Source organism: Glossina fuscipes, unplaced genomic scaffold, assembly GCF_014805625.2.
Source record: "Glossina fuscipes isolate IAEA_lab_2018 unplaced genomic scaffold, Yale_Gfus_2 113, whole genome shotgun sequence".
NCBI lineage: Eukaryota > Metazoa > Arthropoda > Insecta > Diptera > Glossinidae > Glossina > Glossina fuscipes.
Window position 1 is genome coordinate 2590306 of NW_023998456.1, and position 20285 is coordinate 2610590.

The window sequence follows — 20285 nt, forward strand, 5'->3', positions numbered from 1 at the left end:
CAATCATAAACGAGCTACGCACAACGAACTGATAAATTTATGTCATATGTTAAAAAAAATCTTAAATTATAAAAAACAAGCAAAGAAGCGATTTTCAATGTGTTGACTTCTTGCGACTTTAATTTGTCTCTTCAGACATGGGGGAAAATGGCGAAGCTTATAGAAGTTTTCATCCCAATACTATTAGCACAAGTTTTGTAAAGATAGTCCTTTCGTATATACGTATTTCGCAGCACGTCGCAGTAAAACTGCCTAACAAATGCCAAATTTTAAATAAACTAAATATTTTTGTTATAGTAGCTAATATTTTAAAGATGACTTAGTATAAAGTCAAAATAAAAATAAGTATTTATCAAGCTAAATTAAAATAAAACAACGATCAATTATTTGTAATTGTAATTTATTTAAATAATAATTTTACATTTTTTTCATTTAAGATTATTGAAAAGGTGTCATTTAATTTAGCTATTTTTTCACTTTATTTAGCCCGAATGTCATCCATTTTAGGAGCAGTAAATTTTATTACCTGTTTTAGCCGGATCTATTACAATTATGTTAACATATCGAAATTTAAATACATAATTTTTTGATTCTGCCGGAAGAGGTAATCCATTTCCTTACCAACAATTATTTTGATTTTTTTGGTTATCCTCAAGTTCACATTTCATTTCTACCTGGTTTTTAATCTCTCATATTATTAGTAAAAAGACAGAAAAGAGGAAACTTTTGGTTCATTAGGGATACTTTATGCCATACTAGAAATTGGCTTATTAGACTTTGTTTTTTTGTTTGAGCTCACCATATATTTACATTAGGTATTGATACCCAGGCTTATTTCAATTTAGCTACGATAATTATTGTAGTTCCAACAGGAATTACAATTTTTAGTCGATTAGCTACTATACATGATACAAAAATTTTTTATTCTAGAGTATGTGGTCCAACAGGAGTAGTCTTAGCTAATTCATCAGTAGATATCATTTTACATGAGACTTATTATGTTGTTGCACACTTTCACTATGTTCTGTCAATAGGAGCAGTATTTGCAATTATAGCAGGTTTTATTCCCTGATATCCTTTATTTACTGGTTTAACTGTAAATTCATCTGTAGTAAAACACCTATTTATAGTAATATTTATTGGAGTAAATTTAACCATTTTTCCTTAGCACTTTTTAGTTTTAGCGGGAATTCCTCGTCGATGCTCAGATTATCCCGATGCCTACACAACTTGAAATGTAATCTCCACAATTGGTTCAACAATCTCTCTATTAGGAATTTTAATTTTCTTTTTTATTATTTCAGAAAGATTAGTTAGTCAACGAAAAGAAATCTTTCCTATTCAACTAAATTCTTCAATTGAATGACTGCAAAATAGCCCTCCGTCTGAACATAGCTATTCTGAATTACGTTAAATAACTAATTAATTCTAATATGGTAGGATAGTGCAATGAATTTAAACTTCATGTCTGCTTGAACATCACTACTAGGCCTTCAAGATAGTTCTTCCCCTCTTATAGAACAATTAATCTTTTTTCATGATCACGTATTAATAATTTTAGTAATAATTACTATATTAGTATGATATTTAATAAATTATATCATTTTTTAATAAATTTTTTTACCGTTATCTTTTACATGCCCAAACTTTTTTTTAATTATTCAATCTACCTTGAATATGAAGCAATAAATTGCAATTGGTTTCGACCTAATTTTAGGTAAATTACCCTTATTCTTTAATCGAAGCCAAATAGAAGTATATGACTGTTAATGATAAAATTGAAAAAATCTCCAATTAAAGAAGGCAAAGAAGGCAAAAACCCCTTTGCTGTAAACAGAAGCCAACATCCGTGGACACATATCGTCAACACCAGTTTAGAAGCAACAACGGATCACAACAACAATCCGTGGGTAAGAAAGGCATCGAGTCCATTCCTGTCGATATAAATCGATATAAATGGTAAGGTAAATTTAAGAACCTTGCTTTGAATATCCGCCGAAACTTTTTTAAAAAGAAAACAAAAAAAAACAACAAGAAAAGAACCGAAGAGAAATTTGGTTTTCCTTTGCAAACCGATCATAAATCCATGTATAAATAAAACGATTCCAAATTGAATACTTTCATATATTTTCGTAAAGCCATGGTCGGTGTCTAAGTCGTTGAAAACAAAACAAGAATAAAAATTAAAATCGAAACGGCTTGGCTAGAAATGTATGGCTAAGCGGCATACACCGTTGAGTCGGAGTATGGTTGGGTGTACGCGCGAGTGAAGGTAGGACGGAGTATGAGCTCATTGAAAGGTTTGATTGAACCTTTTCTTTTTTATTTGCTTCGCCCTATTTTAAGTGCAAATCTTTTTTTATTGTTTTCATTTTTTTTTAAATTTAATATATTTCTTTAGTCATGCGGCACAGCAGGCCGAATATTTTGCAAACACTCTACCGAAACCTGAGCTGTGCCCATGATAAGCTATAGAACTTCTTAAGCCCTCTATTAGACGAATATCTTGATTATAATGAAGCCTTAAATAAAGCATGTTTTAATAAATGAAAATAAGGTAAAATTCTTATTATTAACCCTAATAAAGTGATAACAATTGTTATTGAATTAAAAAGTTCATGTACAACTTCATAGCTCATATAATATTTATTTTCTCTCCCATTCTTCATAATAATGCGGACTACGTAGAATATCATATTTGATTAAGTTTCATGTAATTTCACGAATATTGCTGTAATAATTTGCTTGAAGTAACAGTTTAGAATATTCGCAGACTGAAACCATACGAACGCATTTACCAATACCAATATTACAACCGATTATAATGATATTTCAACTCCCACGCAGGCATACATGTATATATATAGACTGAGAAAATGTGCAATACATCAATAGCAACTAGAGCGTTTTGTAATCGAAAATCGCCGTGTATATGATCAAGAAGTATGATGATTCATTAGGAATATAGGGAGAAAACCTGACTTCAATGGAAATCATCTAATCCAATTTTTCAACAAATAATCTGTTGACGCCAGTATTTCTTATAATTTGCTTTATCTAAAATAAAAAGAACCAAAAAGTCTAAAAAACAATGGCAAATATAATATAAATAATATGGCGGCACACAGTTTTTGCAGTTGTAATGCCGCCAATATCAATGCAGGTGTACAATAAATATATTTATTTTACAATTAAATCTTAACTCCCTCACTCATTCACACATTCAATCATTCACACACTAGCCACCAAGGAGACATCGACGAGATTCCCAGGAAAACTATGTGAATCTCAGATGGGTCCCCTTGCTAACACATGAAATCGCAAGTAATAAAAAATGCACTTACCAGTCAATGTACTTATTTTCTTTATTAGATATATTTAAACATTTTAACACATAAAATTCGAGATATATTTAACAACTATAAACAAAATTTGAAATAAACTGAACAATTTCAATTTGATATACATATGAGTACAGGGGCGTCTTTATATTTTTATTTCGCAATTTTTTATCTAATTTTTTGTGATAGATTTTGTTTAATTTTTCAATTTTTCAATTCGAATCACTTCTTTTTACGCTTTCCAAATTTCTTTTGTTTCACAGAAAGCCGTTAGCTGGTTTTTTCCTTTACCCAGTTACGCTCACAAAAAAAAAGAAAACAAAATTTATACATTGCAGTGAAAACACTTATTAAAGGTTCTTTTGTTTATAGATTCTTTATTAATTATATAAGTTTTTATTCTTAACTTTACTTACTTTACAGGGCACAGTAGTCCCAATCAGTAATAACTCTAACAAATATCTACAATCATATGTACATACATCGAATGTTATGAAAGGTGGGTCTATCTTAAGTTCTTCTGGATGTTGCAAACAACCGCGCAAACTTAATATATCCTTATACCACAAATGATGTAGGATATAAGAAATTAACGTATATTTATAGATTTATTAAATTTATTAGTTTTATTTGCCTACACATACATTTGATATATTTCTTATTTATTTCATAAGACTTGTTTCCTAGAATATATTCTAGAATATTAGGGAAATTCTTCATATATTCATTAAAATTTCGCTGGAATTTAATTGACAAACATAAAGTTTAAACTTCTTCAATACCATATAAACGCTTCCTGCCAACTGTTTGTTTTTTTTACGCACACACTTTTATATGTATATCATAGCGCATATTCACTTAAAAACACTTTTGCTGTGTAAGGCCTCGGTGTAACGTAACCATTCAACAAAATTTGTGCTCATTCAAATAATAAGATTGAAAGAGTGAGCAGTCAAGAGGCTGCTAATTAACAGAGCTGCTACTGTTATTGATAGGAGAAACACGAAAAGTTCAAGAGATTTGAATTTTGAACAAATGTTGGAACAACTTGTCATTTATCTGTCTCTGATACTATATATCATTATACATAGAACATACGAAGCCTGTCTTGAAAGCATTGTTTCCTTTTCCTTTGTTATGCTGCAGCAGGAAATCAACTTTCTACATTGACTGGTAATTAACGTTTATTTTGCTCTGAAATTTTTAGCAACAACTGTCGAAACCATTTATTAGACTTTTAAATAGTTAGACAACCAACAAATGTTTGATATCTTTAAAGGCTGCTATCAAATATATTTTGTAACAAGAAAACACTTTATTAATTGTCGTTGACATTTGCCGAATAATTGCTATCAAGAGAACACAGAAAAAAACGGAGAAATTAATTTCATCGCCAATAAGAAAAATAACCAACACGTCAATAAATTCGAAAATATAAGAAAATATTCATCAAAAAATTATCCGCGGCGTTTGTAAACTAGTTACCGCTACTACTTCGCCTAGTGCTGTTATTCATATAACGGCCATTTAAAATAAAGCGTGGGAATGGGACGAAAAAGTGGTGGTTATTTTCTGAAGTCTGCTTTCATAATCTCAACTCCACATAGATTTCTCGCGCACTTTGTAACCGCGAAAAAGTATTCGTCGATGGTGGGATTGCCAATGCCAATCTTTCAAAATCGAAATGCATTTTTTCATGTTATTGTGGAAAGAGCAGAAAAAGCTGTTTATGAAAAAGTAAAATTAAAGTTCTATAAATTTCCTCTTAAGTTTTCAGGTAAAACCCTTTAATCTAATAAAGAAATACATTCAGCGTGAGATATCAAGTCACTTATTGGCCTACTACAAATTTTATAAGTGCTTATGGCAACCGCTCAACAAGGATTTAAAGTCCAATGAACGTCTGAGAAATGATTTTCGAATAAATATTATAACTAAAGTTTGTGCTAATGAAATTCAAAAGCTTCTAATACGCTATCGCAAAGAATTGAGAATTATATGCAAAGTTAAAGCTGTCCATCTGCCAAAATTACGGCGTTTTGAAGAAATGGCATTTTTACGTCGAGCGATGGAAGATAGCATAAAGAAAAATGTTAGAATGGAAAAAGTAAAGTAGACTCGACAAATATTTACCAATATTGTGATATGTTTTTAGTAGTGAAATGTCAAAAGGTACTAAAGCAAATCTCATAGAATAGGCTGATGCAGAATGCCTTAAATCTTTTTTTAAATGAAATAAAGGCAACCATATTGCGTGATGAACAAATTACTTTACCGCAATTGGAAAAATTTACGCGAACTTTACTAAGCAGAGAAGTTAAAGCCTTTGAAAAAGCCTAATAAACAGATCCAAGCACCAAAAATTGCTGTTTTAAGAGTCTATGAGAAACTTGGTTGAGTATTCGGGATCATTTCGCTGTGAAAACTGCTTATTGATTTGCAAGACTTACGACCATTATAAGATTCACGAATTTAAACAAAGCGGCAAAGCTTTCGTTTGCATGGTAATTTAACTGTGCACATCAGACGGCATAAGTACTATCATCTTTATGCTTGCGGAATATGCGAACAACAATTTGCTACTTCAAATGAAGTTAATGAACGTACGCGTTCACATAGCGGGGAAAGACTTTACAAATATATTGAATTCAGATAAATCATCATTGTCTTCACATAAAAGAAACAAATTTTCATTGCCCGATTTGTAATAAGGATTTTTGCGAACGCAATCGTTGTATCGATCGCATGAATGTTCATTTAAATATACGCAAAAACTTACCGTTATTATCTACACCATCATTACGAGATAATAGGTTTTCTTTCGGTATTCGATAGTAATTAATCATAACAAATCTATTAGATGAACAATAAAGAGAAATAGTTAAATATAAGTTTTCCAATTTTATAGACCGTGTGCTCACCCATTATCCACACCACCTACAGGAACTCCTGGATAAGGATTCAAGGTCCTCTCATTTCGTATTGGCACAAGAAAAGCAAGCAATCCACGATTATAAGTTAACACTTCTGCTGTTAATGGTGATTGCCGTCAGGCCATTGTATTTATTTTATTCAATTGTTCATAGCATAACTTTGGGTAAGTGGTTGTTAGTTTCAGAAAATTGTACTTCTTCATTTTCTTTCCTTTTCATGCAATGCCCGAAAAATGGGTACATAATAATTAATATCGCGCCAAGCATACCTGTGTTGTTGCCGCAAATATGAATATAATGAAATTATTCGAAATTGGTGGCAACTAGAGATTCCAACGAGATTCGCAGGGAAACTATGTGAAACTCAGCTGGGTCGCTTTCTCAATAGAAGGAATATATAAAATTGTAAATAAACGAAATAGATGCACTTACCGTCAATAAACTGTTGAAACTAGAACTTAACTTTGTTAAAATTAAGGAAGATTTTTGTACACTAAATAATGTCCCTATTTTCCTTGAAGTTACTCTTTTCTTGTTTGTTTAACTTATAAAACTTTTACTATCGAACAAAATAAAATTTTTAATTTTATAATTGTTAGGGTTTTTTCTTATTTCAGTTTTATGTAAAATTTCTTCTTCTAATTTTTAGCCTTTTTAATTTTTTTTCTCAATTACTCTTACAACTTTTTTGTGTACTCGTGAAACGGCTTTGTTGAAACTAATTGAAATGCATTGAGTTGAATTTTTGATAAAGCGGCTAAAGGCCGTTATCTAGTTTTTCCCTTTACAAGATTTATAAAAACAAATCCTCTTGTTGACAATGGAGAGAGCACAGAGTTGCTCTTAATAAATGCAAATATCCTAAGCCCATGTTAAAAAATATTCTAAGACAGTATGCGTATACAAAAATATTGTTTTTTTCGACAGTTTGTGCACTATTGAAATGTTATATATTATTAAAAAAAAAACAATAAAATCTGTAAATTTGTGCAACTTATATTCTCTGTGAAATTTGCTTTATCGATAATCATCTTTGAACTAATCTTTTTCGAAATTCTCGGTGTTTTGGAAAGTAGCTCACTTTACAATGATGGCCAGAAAAGTAATTTATATAGTATACGTCTTGTAGACGTAAAAAGCATAAATAACGGTAAGTGAAAACCAACAACTCTGATAAAAAAAGTACAGAATTAAAAAACGTAAATTACATTAGAACTAGGATAAAATGAACAAAATAAGCTAGATAATTGTTAACAAGAAATGTTATTTTCATTTACCCCGATTTTTGAAATAATATTTTTTCTTAAAAATAAAACTGCAAGGTACAAGTAAAAACGGTGACCGTCAAAAATTGTACGAAATACTGTTTAATTTATTTTTCTTCTTCAAACGCCTTCAGCGATTAACATTTGCTGATTAGCTGCATTGTTTTGTTGTTGTACAGCCCGTACCATGTATGTTTTGTTATCGTAAATTCTGATGCTTATTTCAAGTTACTACTGAAAGTTATATCGCTGAAAGTTAAAATTAAACCTAACACTGGCAACTGCGTTTAATATAGAGAAGTTTTTAGAGCTGTAAAGTTGTGCGAGTCAAGTGTTCGCGGATAAAGGTCCGAAAAATCTAAATTATTTAATAAGCAATAAGAAACCACTTAAAAAAATAAATTGAAAACCTTAATATACACAAATATCAAGAAGATTTTGTTAAGAATAAAAGTTTTATTGTGAATGAAATTATTTGTAGGAAGGACTTAATGACAAGAAAGGGCCTATTGCCAAAAAACACTTTTCTTCTGTTAAAATAAATTTTAAAAAGCTAGTTACTTTTTAATGTAAAAGTTAATACAAAAAAAACTATATTTATTACTTAGAGTCGTACATGAAGAAATTTTTCAAAGATAAAAAAATGTGTATACCTATGAACACTTCTACAATTGATTCAAGTGATAATGGCTGCCATGGAGTTTTTAAGAAAAAAAAATGTGAAAGGCAAGCGGTGATATCATTAAAGCATGAATATGGGTAGTATGAGTTCGTGTGACCCTTTTAAAGCATCGTTATTCAGGTCTTCAGTTGTGTATCTCTTTATGCTTCAATATATGAAGTGCCAGTTCTACTGATATATGTTAAAAACATGTTTGCACACACAATCAAAGAAGCATTGAAAAATATGCAGCTGAGAATGTAGTAAGCTGTTTGGTCGCTTTGTCCCCGCCCGGTGTCCTCATTGAAAACATGTATATGCATGCATGCAGTATAAATCGGTGTGTATATAAGAATATCAATAAAGACCTTTAGTAAAGATGCACAATCGCTTGTATGCATCTTTTCTTATAAATGTTTACAACTGTGTAAATATTCACTTCTATTGCTTCTATTGCATTCTATGCTTTTGCTGTCTTTTTAATGTGATGTTTTCTCTTTATAGGTTAACGGACTCTAAAGTATCGTAAGTTTTGTACATTTTTAAATTTTTTCATCGGTTTAAGACTAATAAGATTGGTTGAATGGAGATCTGAATATATATTTTTTATTTAAAAAATTGCCTTTTAGGGTAAATAAAATTTGCTTTCTAACATCTTAATTTTTACCGATAGGGATTAAATACATGCCAAGCCTTTCAATGATTTTGATATATTTTTGCGTTAACTTTTGGTGGGTGCAGTAAATTATGAAAAAATTCGATAAAATATTTTAAAATTGTTAATAAATGTTCCTCTATTTACGGGCGTATGGTGATATATTTCGTGAACTTCATGTCTGAGTTTTAATGCACATAACCACTCAAGTGTTATAATATTCCCTCATCTGGACATATAAGCCATATCTCTTTGATTTTGCTCGTGTAAACTACATGTACAAAAAAATATATTTACATATGTATATATATGTATTTATATTTATTGTTATGTTAGCCTAAAATAATAGAGCAGAGATAAAGATTGTGATGTCCTCAACCTTGTCAAGCATAGTCTACATAAGGTATCATTTCTGTAGCGCCTTACGTGACAAACGTTATCACTTTAGTAATATTCATATTATTCATGATTCATCATTATTATAAAAATTTACGAAGGAAAGGAATATTGTGTACTAATTGCCATTTCATTTTGACGTAATAATAAATTTAATTGTTTGCGCGTTAAAGGAGCCATTGATTTATATACACAAAATACGCTTATTCGAATTGAAGAGAGGCATACGTATACACATCTGAGTAAAAACAGCCGTGAATTTGGAAGTTTTATACTTCAGTGAGACGTAAAAACAAATAGAAACATTACGTTCCTGTTTGGACCTTTGTAATTATTCCTATTCACATTGAATTTGCGGAGGATTTAAATAAATATTAAATAAAAATAATCATCTTGATATTATATCTATTGAACAAGTAAGAACCCAATAGCTGGCTATAGCTCACCATTAAATACCCTATGCTACTTCGTCTAATGAATTCATATATCGACTTTTCAAAATAAAGCTCTGTATTGGGAGTGGTCGAAGAAAACGTGCGATCCGAAAGACTTTGTGCTTGGAACAAAGCACGTCAGCGTACTAAATTTCATTAAAATATCTCAAAAATTGAACACAAGGAAACAAGACTGGCAGAAAGACAGATAAGCTTAGAATTAGTTTCTGAATAGATCGGTATAATAAAAAGTGGGTCTAAGTGGGGACGAATTTAACGTACCCTTATACTACAAGTCTTGTAGGGTGTACTAGATAAGAAAGCAGGGTATGGTCCATTACAGACCCACAACGCATTTTCCTAATGAAATTTATTTATCTAATTGTGGTGATGCGTGTTTCCGCAAATGTTGACCAATTTCTTATCACACGTTATATACATAATGTATATAGCAATATTTAGTTTTCTAAAACAAACATTTGAATAAGATATCTGTCTGCGTTTCAAGCAGGAAGGGGCAACCGTCGGCCGGGTACGTTCAGAATTTCAAATAACTCAATTTGCTCGCCCGCAGCAATTCTGCAAATGTATTGACGAATTGTATCTGCGTTCGCCTCCGGCTCAGTTGTGCAACTATCAAATGTGAAACGGGCTTAAGTGTCTTTTTTTGTCCATTAGGCCATGAGTGAACAAAGAAAAAAGAGACAAGAGAAAAAATTAATACAAAGTGACACATTTTTAACAAATTTAGTTGGACCTTATTCTTGCCGCCGCAGTGATATGAAAATTGAAATTGGCCCGATTCTGTGAAAGTGTGTCCCCTCTTGGCTTAACGCAATGAACGCGTATAGTTGAATTTAAGGAATAGACGACTAAATGCTTTATTAGTTATCATACGTTTTCAACTAATACTGCTACGCGAGTATTTAAAGTACATATCATGGCCAATCGTAATTCGAAATATGTTTTCTGTATGTATGTGTAAAAAATCATTAACATTGTAAATTTGCGAAAAGTATAAAAGAAAAGATTTCTTCCGGGCTCAAAAAAAATTAATTCTATTCTTGAACCAACAGGTGGTCTAGAAAAAACGACCTCACTCCCTATACGCGCTGCTTCTCTGATAAAAATTTGATTGTTCCTTAAAATTAAGTAAATACACTTTTGATCAACATAAGTTCTCGGATTAATTTCTAATGTCCGCCAATCAGATTTTAATAATCTCAGCATAGTAAATATTTATTTTTAAATAAAATCTTGGCTGACACGGGATCAATTCGAAATCGTTTGCTGAAAATGCCAAGGTTCTGTAATCAAGTTGTCAGATATAATTTCATTTGGCAACCTAAACCATCTAATCATTATATGAAGAAAACTTCGCTACCGTACATTTTAGAATAGTTAACAGCTGCTCGAGGTAATGGGTAATGCGGAGCGAAGTAAACTTTTTTTAGGTTTTGTTGTTGTTTAGATACAATGATTTTAAATCGCTGACATTAAACAGTAAATGTAGAGAGGAGCAAATAACATTGAGTTTATTAGGGATCAATCGGTGAATTGTTTACATATTCATTCGAACTTTTCAAAAAAAAAAAAAAAGTACGATATCGTTTTTGCAGAGTTATATTCCAAGCCGTGAAACCGTATTATATCCCGTGTCAGTAAAGTGTTTGCAGATTGTACCCACTTCCGAAAGATGGGAGTTTTACGTCAGATTTTCCCTTTTTTTTGTAACACCTAAATACCTCGTTCGTCCGCTAACGATTTGCCACCAGAGCAATAGTGCTTGCAAAAATTTGGATAGGGGATGAAGTTTAGTATATACATAATCAGTTTATATCCACAGAGGAAAAGCTTGAGAGAGGGCATTATCAGCTTACAAAAAGAGGCAAAACTGTGTAACTCGACATTATCAGCAGATACATTTCTAAGTGAAAGCACGGGCGTTTTCAGATATCATCTGAAGTCATTAAAAAAAAGGCGAGTTGTGATGAAAGGCGTATTCGTTGGAGCGAACTCAGGGGAATTAAACAAATTTTCCGGTTCACACTAATTAAGCTCTCTCTTTTTATCACAGTATTATAGTATGGCTACTGACAAAGAAAACAGAGTATAAATTTATTGAAAGTTTTAAAAGAAAGTACAGTTTCTTCTGATAGAGCAGGCAGTAGGTGGTTCGAAACGTTTCAAATAGTCGATATTTCGATCTCTCTTATAAGCCACACTCCGAGCGATCATCTCTGATCGACGATTATACTGCCAAGTTCATGTTAGAGTAAAGTCCTTTCTTGACAACCTGGTCCAATAAACAATTTTGGACTGTATTCGGTTATTATAACCTAAAAACTTTGTAACTTGTTGTATTAGTTTGAAGTCTCTAACTTTACATTTCATTTTACACATATATAAATTAACCTGTCGATATTTAATTGTGAATTTTTTTCCAGTTGTAACGTTTGCAATATATTTCGCTGTTTTATTGCAAACGATCGAGCGTTGCGTCATCTTTAAAGAAGTTCACCGAACCGACAGAGAGCGCAGCATGGATTTGGTACTTATAAAATTTGTCTAATTGTCTACACAAGTATCATCATCAAAAAAAAACTTAACAAATAATTCATAACAAGAAAATTGTGATTGACGTCGAACTTTTCACCTCCACTTCACTTAAGTAACATCACTAAGTATAAACAATGAGAAAAGTATATCATTGTTCTTTTTATAATCCTGTCAATCATATATTGTCATATATATTGTATGTATGTGTTTGTGTATGGAACCAATAGATTAGTAAGTCTCGTTACAGGTGCAACAAACATCATCATCAAAAATCCAAACAAACCAAACCAACTGCAAACTGCTGCATCTTCGTCAACTAAATCTTATCTTTATTACTATATTAAATATTTCACTATATATATATACATATATATATATATATATATATATATATACATATAAAAAGATGATCACTAATAAAAGCACTAAAAATAAAATTTTTTATTAAAATAATTTCTCTGAATTTGAAATGAAAAAATTTTTAGCGCCCAAATATCAAACTGCGTACGCCTGCGAAGGTAAGAAACTAACAATCGAATGCGAACCAGGCGATCTGATTAATTTGATACGAGCCAATTATGGACGTTTCTCTATAACGATATGTAATGATCACGGCAATATGGAGTGGAGTGTAAATTGTATGTTTCCAAAGAGTTTGACGGTTTTAAATTCAAGGTATAAAGACAGATAGGCAAGATTTAAAAGGAGTTACCGTAATATTTTTTTTTTTTTTAATAATAGATGTGCTCACAAGCAGAGCTGCAGTGTATTAGCGACGACTAGTATGTTTGGGGATCCTTGTCCGGGAACGCATAAATATTTAGAAGCCCATTATCAGTGCATTTCGGCCCTGCAAACTTCAACGACCACCAGTCGACCTAGTCCACCACCTTGGGTGCTATCGAATGGTCCTCCCTTATTACCTAACGGTAGCAGCTCTTCAATTATACCTGCCATTGTATCGCCACCTTTACAGCCCGCCGCCGTGCCACCGCGTTTACCACTACCGGGTGCAAGTAATGGTAACGTAGTGCCACCAACTGTTCCAAATGGGGGCATTTGGAATCAAATACCTTCTTCACCTGGGCCACCTACTACACATACTACATTGCCGGGCGGACGTTTAAAAGGTGGTTATAATCAAACTGCGTCAAAAAGTCCAACAAGACATGACGGTTTACCACCCCCACCTCAGTTACATCACCACCATCATCAAACAGGATCAGGTTCAACGGGAGCGGGACATCATAGTAATGCAGATGTTGGACTTAAAGATACAAATCCTACGCATAAAACAGTAGAAGAAACTAAAACGAATAAAAATTCTGCTGCAATACCCACCAATGGCACTTCACCGCCAAACACCCGTATACTTACGGGAGTGGGTGGTACTGGAAGTGATGATGGTATTTTATTAACTGCCAAAACTACAGCCAGAGGCCAGCAACAGCAGCAGCAACCATCAACCTCTTCACTGCCTATCGATGCTACTACGACATCTTCGGATGGCACGAACAACAGCACCGTCTCTCAAGGTTCCTCTGGGCTGATACGAACTATTAATAATATAAACGTAAATATCGGTCTGGGAGGAGAAGATGAAACAAATTTGTTTTGTCGCCCAACTAACGCCCGCAATCTTTTCTGGAATGTGACTCGAGTGGGCGATGTTAATGTGCAACCATGTCCTGGTGGCGCCACTGGCATAGCTAAGTGGCGTTGCGTACTTATGAAGCGAATCTCTTTAGATGATGAATATTTTTTTGATACAACCACTACCAAAACACCTATTTGTAATGGCACGAACTGTGATACTGCAAAAATTAATTCAAAATTACGAAACTTTGAACCCACCTGGCATCCCTTGACACCTGATCTGACCCAGTGCCGTAGCTTATGGTTAAATAACCTAGAGGTGCGTGTAAATCAACGAGATTCTTCTCTTATATCAATAGCAAATGATTTGTCGGAGGTGACTAGTAGCAAAACGCTTTACGGCGGCGATATGTTGGTTACAACGAAAATCATACAAACGATGTCGGAGAAAATGTTCCACGACAAGGAAACTTCTCCCGATCAGCATTTACGAGAGGCTATGATTTTGGAATTACTGCAAGGTGTGGTAAAGACAGGTTCTAATCTGTTGGATGAATCGCAGTTATCCTCTTGGTTGGATCTCAATCAGGAAGATCAAATGCGGGTAGCTACTTCATTATTGACAGGATTAGAGGATAATGCTTTCCTATTGGCTGATACGATAATACGGGAAAGGAATGTAGTACAAAAAGTGAAAAATATACGTAAGTTATATGAGAAGAAGAACAATTGATTGAAACCGAGAAGAGAAATAAATATTTTTAATATATTAAATTCTTACGTAGTGCTCTCGGTAAGAGTATTGGAAACTAAAAGCATACAAAACAACGAGATCTTTCCCGACGTCGAGCAATGGCAGATCTCAGATGATCGCATAGAATTACCTAGGGCGGCTTTAATCGAAAATAGCGAGGGTGGCTTAGTGCGCATAGTCTTTGCAGCCTTTGATCGCTTGGAATCTATATTGAAGCCATCTTATGATCACTTTGATTTAAAAACCGCTCGAAGTTATAGTAAGTTTTTTGAACTAAAAGTTTGAAATTAATTATTATTATTATTAATTATTATTAATCTTCAGTACGCAACACAGCTGTTTTATCGAATGATACGGATTCTTTAAATTCCGTTCTGCAACAACGTTTACGAATTTTAAATAGTAAAGTGATATCGGCTAGTTTGGGAAAAGGTCGCCATATACAACTCTCACAACCTATCAAGTTGATTCTAAGACATCTGAAAGTCGAAAATGTTACAAATCCGACTTGTGTTTTTTGGAATTACATTGACCAGTAAGTAAGATGCGTTATCAAACGAAACAAAATAATAGCAGAACTACTTTTCTTTTCCATGTCTATTTAGTGCTTGGTCGGCTAATGGTTGCGTTTTGGAATCCACTAATCGCACTCACAGCGTGTGCATGTGCAATCACTTGACGAATTTTGCAATACTAATGGATGTCCTGGATGAACATACGCATTCTCTATTTACTATGTTCGATGGGAACATGCGTATACTGATCTATGTCAGCATTTCGATATGCTTGGTGTTCATAATTATAGCTTTACTCACACTGAAAATTTTTAATGGAGTATTTATCAAGGTAAGACCATCAACGAGGACAGATCCTTTGAGCCATTCGCGGCGGGGCGGCAGTAATCGTCGTCCAAATAACATTGTGGATCAGACTCATGAATCTATAGCGATTGCTAATGCCGTCGCCAATACGTCAACGCAAATTTCGGCCACAGCCAACACCACCGCCACCAATAATATACAACAATTGCAACAGCAATTAAATTTGCAACACCTGCAAAATATAGCTCCCGCCAATATGACGGCTAATAATTTTATACAACACAATTCTATTCGTAATTCGAATCGTAACAATCTCAATGCTAATAACTTTCATATGCAACAACAATTGCAACAGCAACAACAACAGCAGGTTGTAGCAGCTGCTGCTGCCGCTGTCGTGGTGGCGAACAGTAATCAACGTAACTTGCAAATGAATAATTTGAACTTAAATCTCAATTTGCAACCGCCGCACAATCATGGCCACAATTTGAATCATTCGCATAACAATAGTCAAATGGAGACATCCATGTCTAATACGTCTGCGGCCGCTGTGGCTGCTGCCGCAACAATAGCAGCTGCCTTGCAGCAACATGCCGGCTCAAGTGGTGGTAGCGGTGTTGGCGGTGGCAGTAATAATTTGAATGTGAACACTACACGAAATCTTAATCACAGTAATATAAATAATTCTGACCCAAATAATATTATAATGCAAGGAAATATGGATGATTTACAATATAAGTGGTGGTGGTGGTGAAAACAAAAAAAAAAAAAATTTTTTTTTTCTTTTTGTATTAGAAATAAGTTTTACATTAGTTGTATTTAAGTTTCTTCTCTTAACCCTTAGGCAACCTTAGTAAAATGATTTAAAACCATTTAATAACAACATTAACTTTGCTTTGTGATATATTTTTTAAGTAGTTGTGTTTCTTTTTCTTTCATCTCCTTAATTAAAATTTTCGAAAAATCCTTTTTTTTTAAAAAAAAAAAAAGTGTTATTAACTTTACTATGCCTTCAACGTATTTCGATAATTTTGTTAATTTATTTTAATTTTATTTAAAGAGAAAATTTTTGTGTAATATTTTAATTTAGCACTCATTTCAATTAAAACTCTGAAACATTTTCATATAAATATTTATATAAATATATATTTTCATATTTTTGTGTAAAATGTTTTGTTTTTCATATAAAATAAATTATAAATAAAATTAATTTATGTTAATGTAATTAAAACATTTCATATGTAATCCTGCGTATGCGTGCTCTTTTACGTTGGTAACCTTCTTTTTTTTTCATTTGTTATGTTTGCTTTTTCCTATATAATTTAAAATTTCTTTTCTTTTACTTCACCACCAACCACCAAAAAAAAAAAAAATATTTTGTTTTGAACTATTTACAAACAAAAAAAAGAAAGAAACCTAAATTTTATATTAAGAACAAACAAAATTGAATCGGAAAAGAGGTTTTGCTTAAGTTTTAAAGTTAAAATATCGAGACCTTTCAATTCGTTTAAAATTTTAGATAAATTTGTTTCGAAATATTTTGCGCGGTTTAGGAAAAAAATCTTTATTCTAAGCTCAAAACAAAACATATAAAGCAATTCTTTTTTTTGATATTTTTCCTTATATTGTGAAATCATCAACGTTTTTTTTTAATATTTTCTTGCCTTTTGTCTTCTCCTGCTTCGCTATCAAAATTTTAAATCCATTATCTGTTCTCTCTTCTTTTCTTTTTTTTTTTTTTTTCTGTTTACTCTTATTCTCTTTACAGTCTGCTCGCACTTCAATTTATCGCAGCATTTATATTTGTTTATTTATAATCGAATTGTTGTTCTTGTTTGGTATCGAACAAACTGAGACGAGCATATTTTGCGGTTTCACTACAGTGTTTTTACATTGTACCATATTGACTGCAATTGCATGGTTTTGCTTTGAAGGTAAGTGTTGTCTTTAGAAATACGAATATGCAATGTGTTGATTAGAGCCACTATGCCTAAATGTCCTTATTGTGTAAGCAGTGCTAAGAATTGAAATTTGCACGAATGCTATTTTGAGAAAAAACTTATGCGCAGCATTTTAACCGAAAGCTGTACAAAAACGAAAATTTTCCTTAAAAACGGCTCCGCCTTTTTTTTTTGTATTTGCAATTTAGAATTTTTCCAATTTTTAGAGATTTCAAAACACATACCAAAGTCATAGATACGCGCCGTAGTTAAACGATTAATTTAACAGTTTAATATCAAGGACTTTTTTCTCGCGTTTAATCGCGTCGATGACTTTTACAAAGTGTTTTCGAATTTTTGGAAAATCTTCACATTATCTCTGTCAAATTTTGTTCTGTCACAAGCTAGACCGCTGCACACTTGGGTGTATGTTGTTTTATGCTTTCATGGAGCGCTTTCCTTTTCAATTTCCTTGTATTATATTTTATATTTTCCTTTTTTTTTGTAAAATATAACCATTCCCGCACTTCAAAAATGCTTTTAGCGTTGTGTTAAGTGTAAAATAACAAACTTAAAGAAAGTTCAGTTCAAAAATATCACATGTTTGCAAAAGTATTCGTGACAAAGTTTTGTGACCGATCGAATAATGCGATAATCAATCTGTACGTTCTTCCCTGATTTCGCAGCTGATGAACACTTGCCGTCCTTCTTCTCCTCCAGGCAGACTAGCACTTGATAGTCGTCCACGAGAAGTTCGTTTATACAAATACAAAATTCCCGACTTCATGGCAAACTGTTCTAGCCGACGTGAGGAGATCTCACTTTGCTAAAATTATCATGCAATTATCGGAAGCAGGAAAAAGTCTCTTCAATTGCTCGGCATCTCTCAAAATTTTTTCTGGGAGATTTATTAAAGCATTCTTGATGAAGTTTTGTGACCGATCTAGTGCTACAGTCTGCTTTTCCCTGATTTCGAAGTAGGTGAACAAGCCATCCTCCTTCTTCGTTACAATGAAGTGCTCGACCCATCTAATATTATTATCAAAATTAATCCATATTGCATCTCCTTCTTAACAAATGCGAGTTGCCCTTATAATCCACTTTACAGCAAAATATTAGAAAACACTTTTCTTGTTACAACTTTAAAGAGGATGCACATGTTCACATGAAAAAGCTACTAAGGTTACTACTACCGAAAAACTAGCATACGTGGGATTTCGGAAATGACTTTTAGACAATGTTGCGACATGTAAAAAAGTTTTGTGGGCTTTTTGTGAATTACATTTTGCAATTTCTATGGCATAGCACTAAAAGGTACACTATGTACTTATCTTTCTGTCCACCTCTGTATTTGAAGTCAAATTTTGCTTTAACATTCCCTAACAAGTGCCACTTCACATATTTCATCATTTAACAGCTTCGCGAACGTGAATGCTCTAGCATTCGTTTTCGTTGTGATGCCAAATAACATGAATGCTATAATAATGAAATTTTAAAGCCAACTCTTTCTTATTTAAATTTATATAACCCCGGGGTTTTTTTTTAATTATCGTACTTGCCGAAGTATTGGTTAACTGATTATTCAAGTTTTTCCAAATTAGTTGATTTTTTTCTCGCTGCATTTACAAATTTACTTAAAGCGCCCTTCACGTCTAAATGTCTAGGCAGAGAGCAGCTTCTCGCCTTTCCCCTTTATCTTATGTTTCCTCCTAGGTGAATGCTATAGCATTCGTTGCATATAGCTTGTAACTGACCTTAGGAAACGTATTTAATCAGATTTCAGGTATCACAACTAATTTTAAAACAAGTGAGAAAATTAGATTCTGTCGTGACCGAACATCGTGATCCTGCAAAAAGAAAGGAGAAGAACTACATTTAGAGACTCTATAATATTTGCTGCGCCCTAGTGATTTTTTTTTTTATGTCAGACTAAACGCCCACATGTGTTGTAGTTTATGAGTAACAAGCAAAGGTGTTCATAGTTTCTGTTATACAAAGGTGTAGACCGTGTAGACGTCTCCTGTGAAAAGTATATTTTCATGTAATTTTCAAAGTCTTTTGGAAGTTTATAAGCCATACCTTCATTTTTGCGAACGGACGTATGTTTACCGTGGGCACTACACAATTGTGCATTCCGAATTTAAAAGTCACCAAGAATTTATATATATTTATGGGTTTTTCAAAGCTTGCATTTGCGCATTATAAAGGTTTTCAAAACAAAAGAAAGAAGAGGCAATTTACAGATGGGGTATAGTAACGCCCAAATTTTTATAGATTTATATGCTGTAATTGAAGAGTAATTAGCTAAAAATCAATTTTTTACTCCTTTTGAAAAGCGGAGGTGTTTTACTTTATGTAATACCTTATGTATATCCTTTGACAGATTTGAACCATTCTCATTGCCAACCTGTGTGCGAGAACTTTCAATGCGTCTGCCGGATTTGAGGTCGATGTCTTCGGCTATTTTTGCAGCCAGGATAATGTTTACAATAGACATTACACAGACGGACAGAGGGACGTGCTTAAATCAATTCAAAATTTTACAACATGAATATACCCCTCATACTTGGGTGATGGAATAAGTTGAGTCAAATAGGTCGGTACTAATGTGCCTTAATAACCGACCAAACTCAGCGTTAAAAACTATTAATCCTATGAGAAGTACAAGTACTTCTTAGCTACATCTTTCAACTGCACATGCCTAACGCAAGTTTTAAAAACACTTTCATAATAGCATTGTTGAGCGCTGTAGCATAAGAAAACGGTTTTGATTTCGAGAAGGATATGTTTCGTTTTTCGAAAAAATGTACTAGAAATCGGAGTGAAGGTACCATTAAAATTTGAACGTTACATTACGAATAGGTCGAGAAATATAGTTTCGAGAAGCACGCGAATAAACTTTTGGATAAAAACTTCGTCAAATCTGTGTC

General features: G+C 32.9%; 1 protein-coding gene across 4 annotated transcripts in view; it reads left to right on the plus strand.

The window, feature by feature from the left end:
• Window positions 1-7843: 7843 nt before the first annotated feature.
• The window catches only part of LOC119639696 (latrophilin Cirl), a 17687-nt gene continuing 5245 nt past the window's right edge, over window positions 7844-20285 (plus strand). For 2 of the 4 annotated variants that reach the window (XM_038037267.1, XM_038037268.1), the window contains exons 1-6: window positions 12655-12919; window positions 12986-14544; window positions 14626-14853; window positions 14919-15129; window positions 15200-15440; window positions 17184-17349. In XM_038037267.1, coding sequence (XP_037893195.1) covers window positions 12714-12919; window positions 12986-14544; window positions 14626-14853; window positions 14919-15129; window positions 15200-15440; window positions 17184-17349 — 2611 coding nt within the window. In that variant the 5' untranslated portion in view covers window positions 12655-12713. Of the gene's footprint in view, window positions 8541-8704; window positions 8726-12132; window positions 12237-12654; window positions 12920-12985; window positions 14545-14625; window positions 14854-14918; window positions 15130-15199; window positions 15441-17183; window positions 17350-20285 lie in introns of those variants that run through there. The other 2 variants (XM_038037271.1, XM_038037270.1) reach the window with 2 other exon arrangements.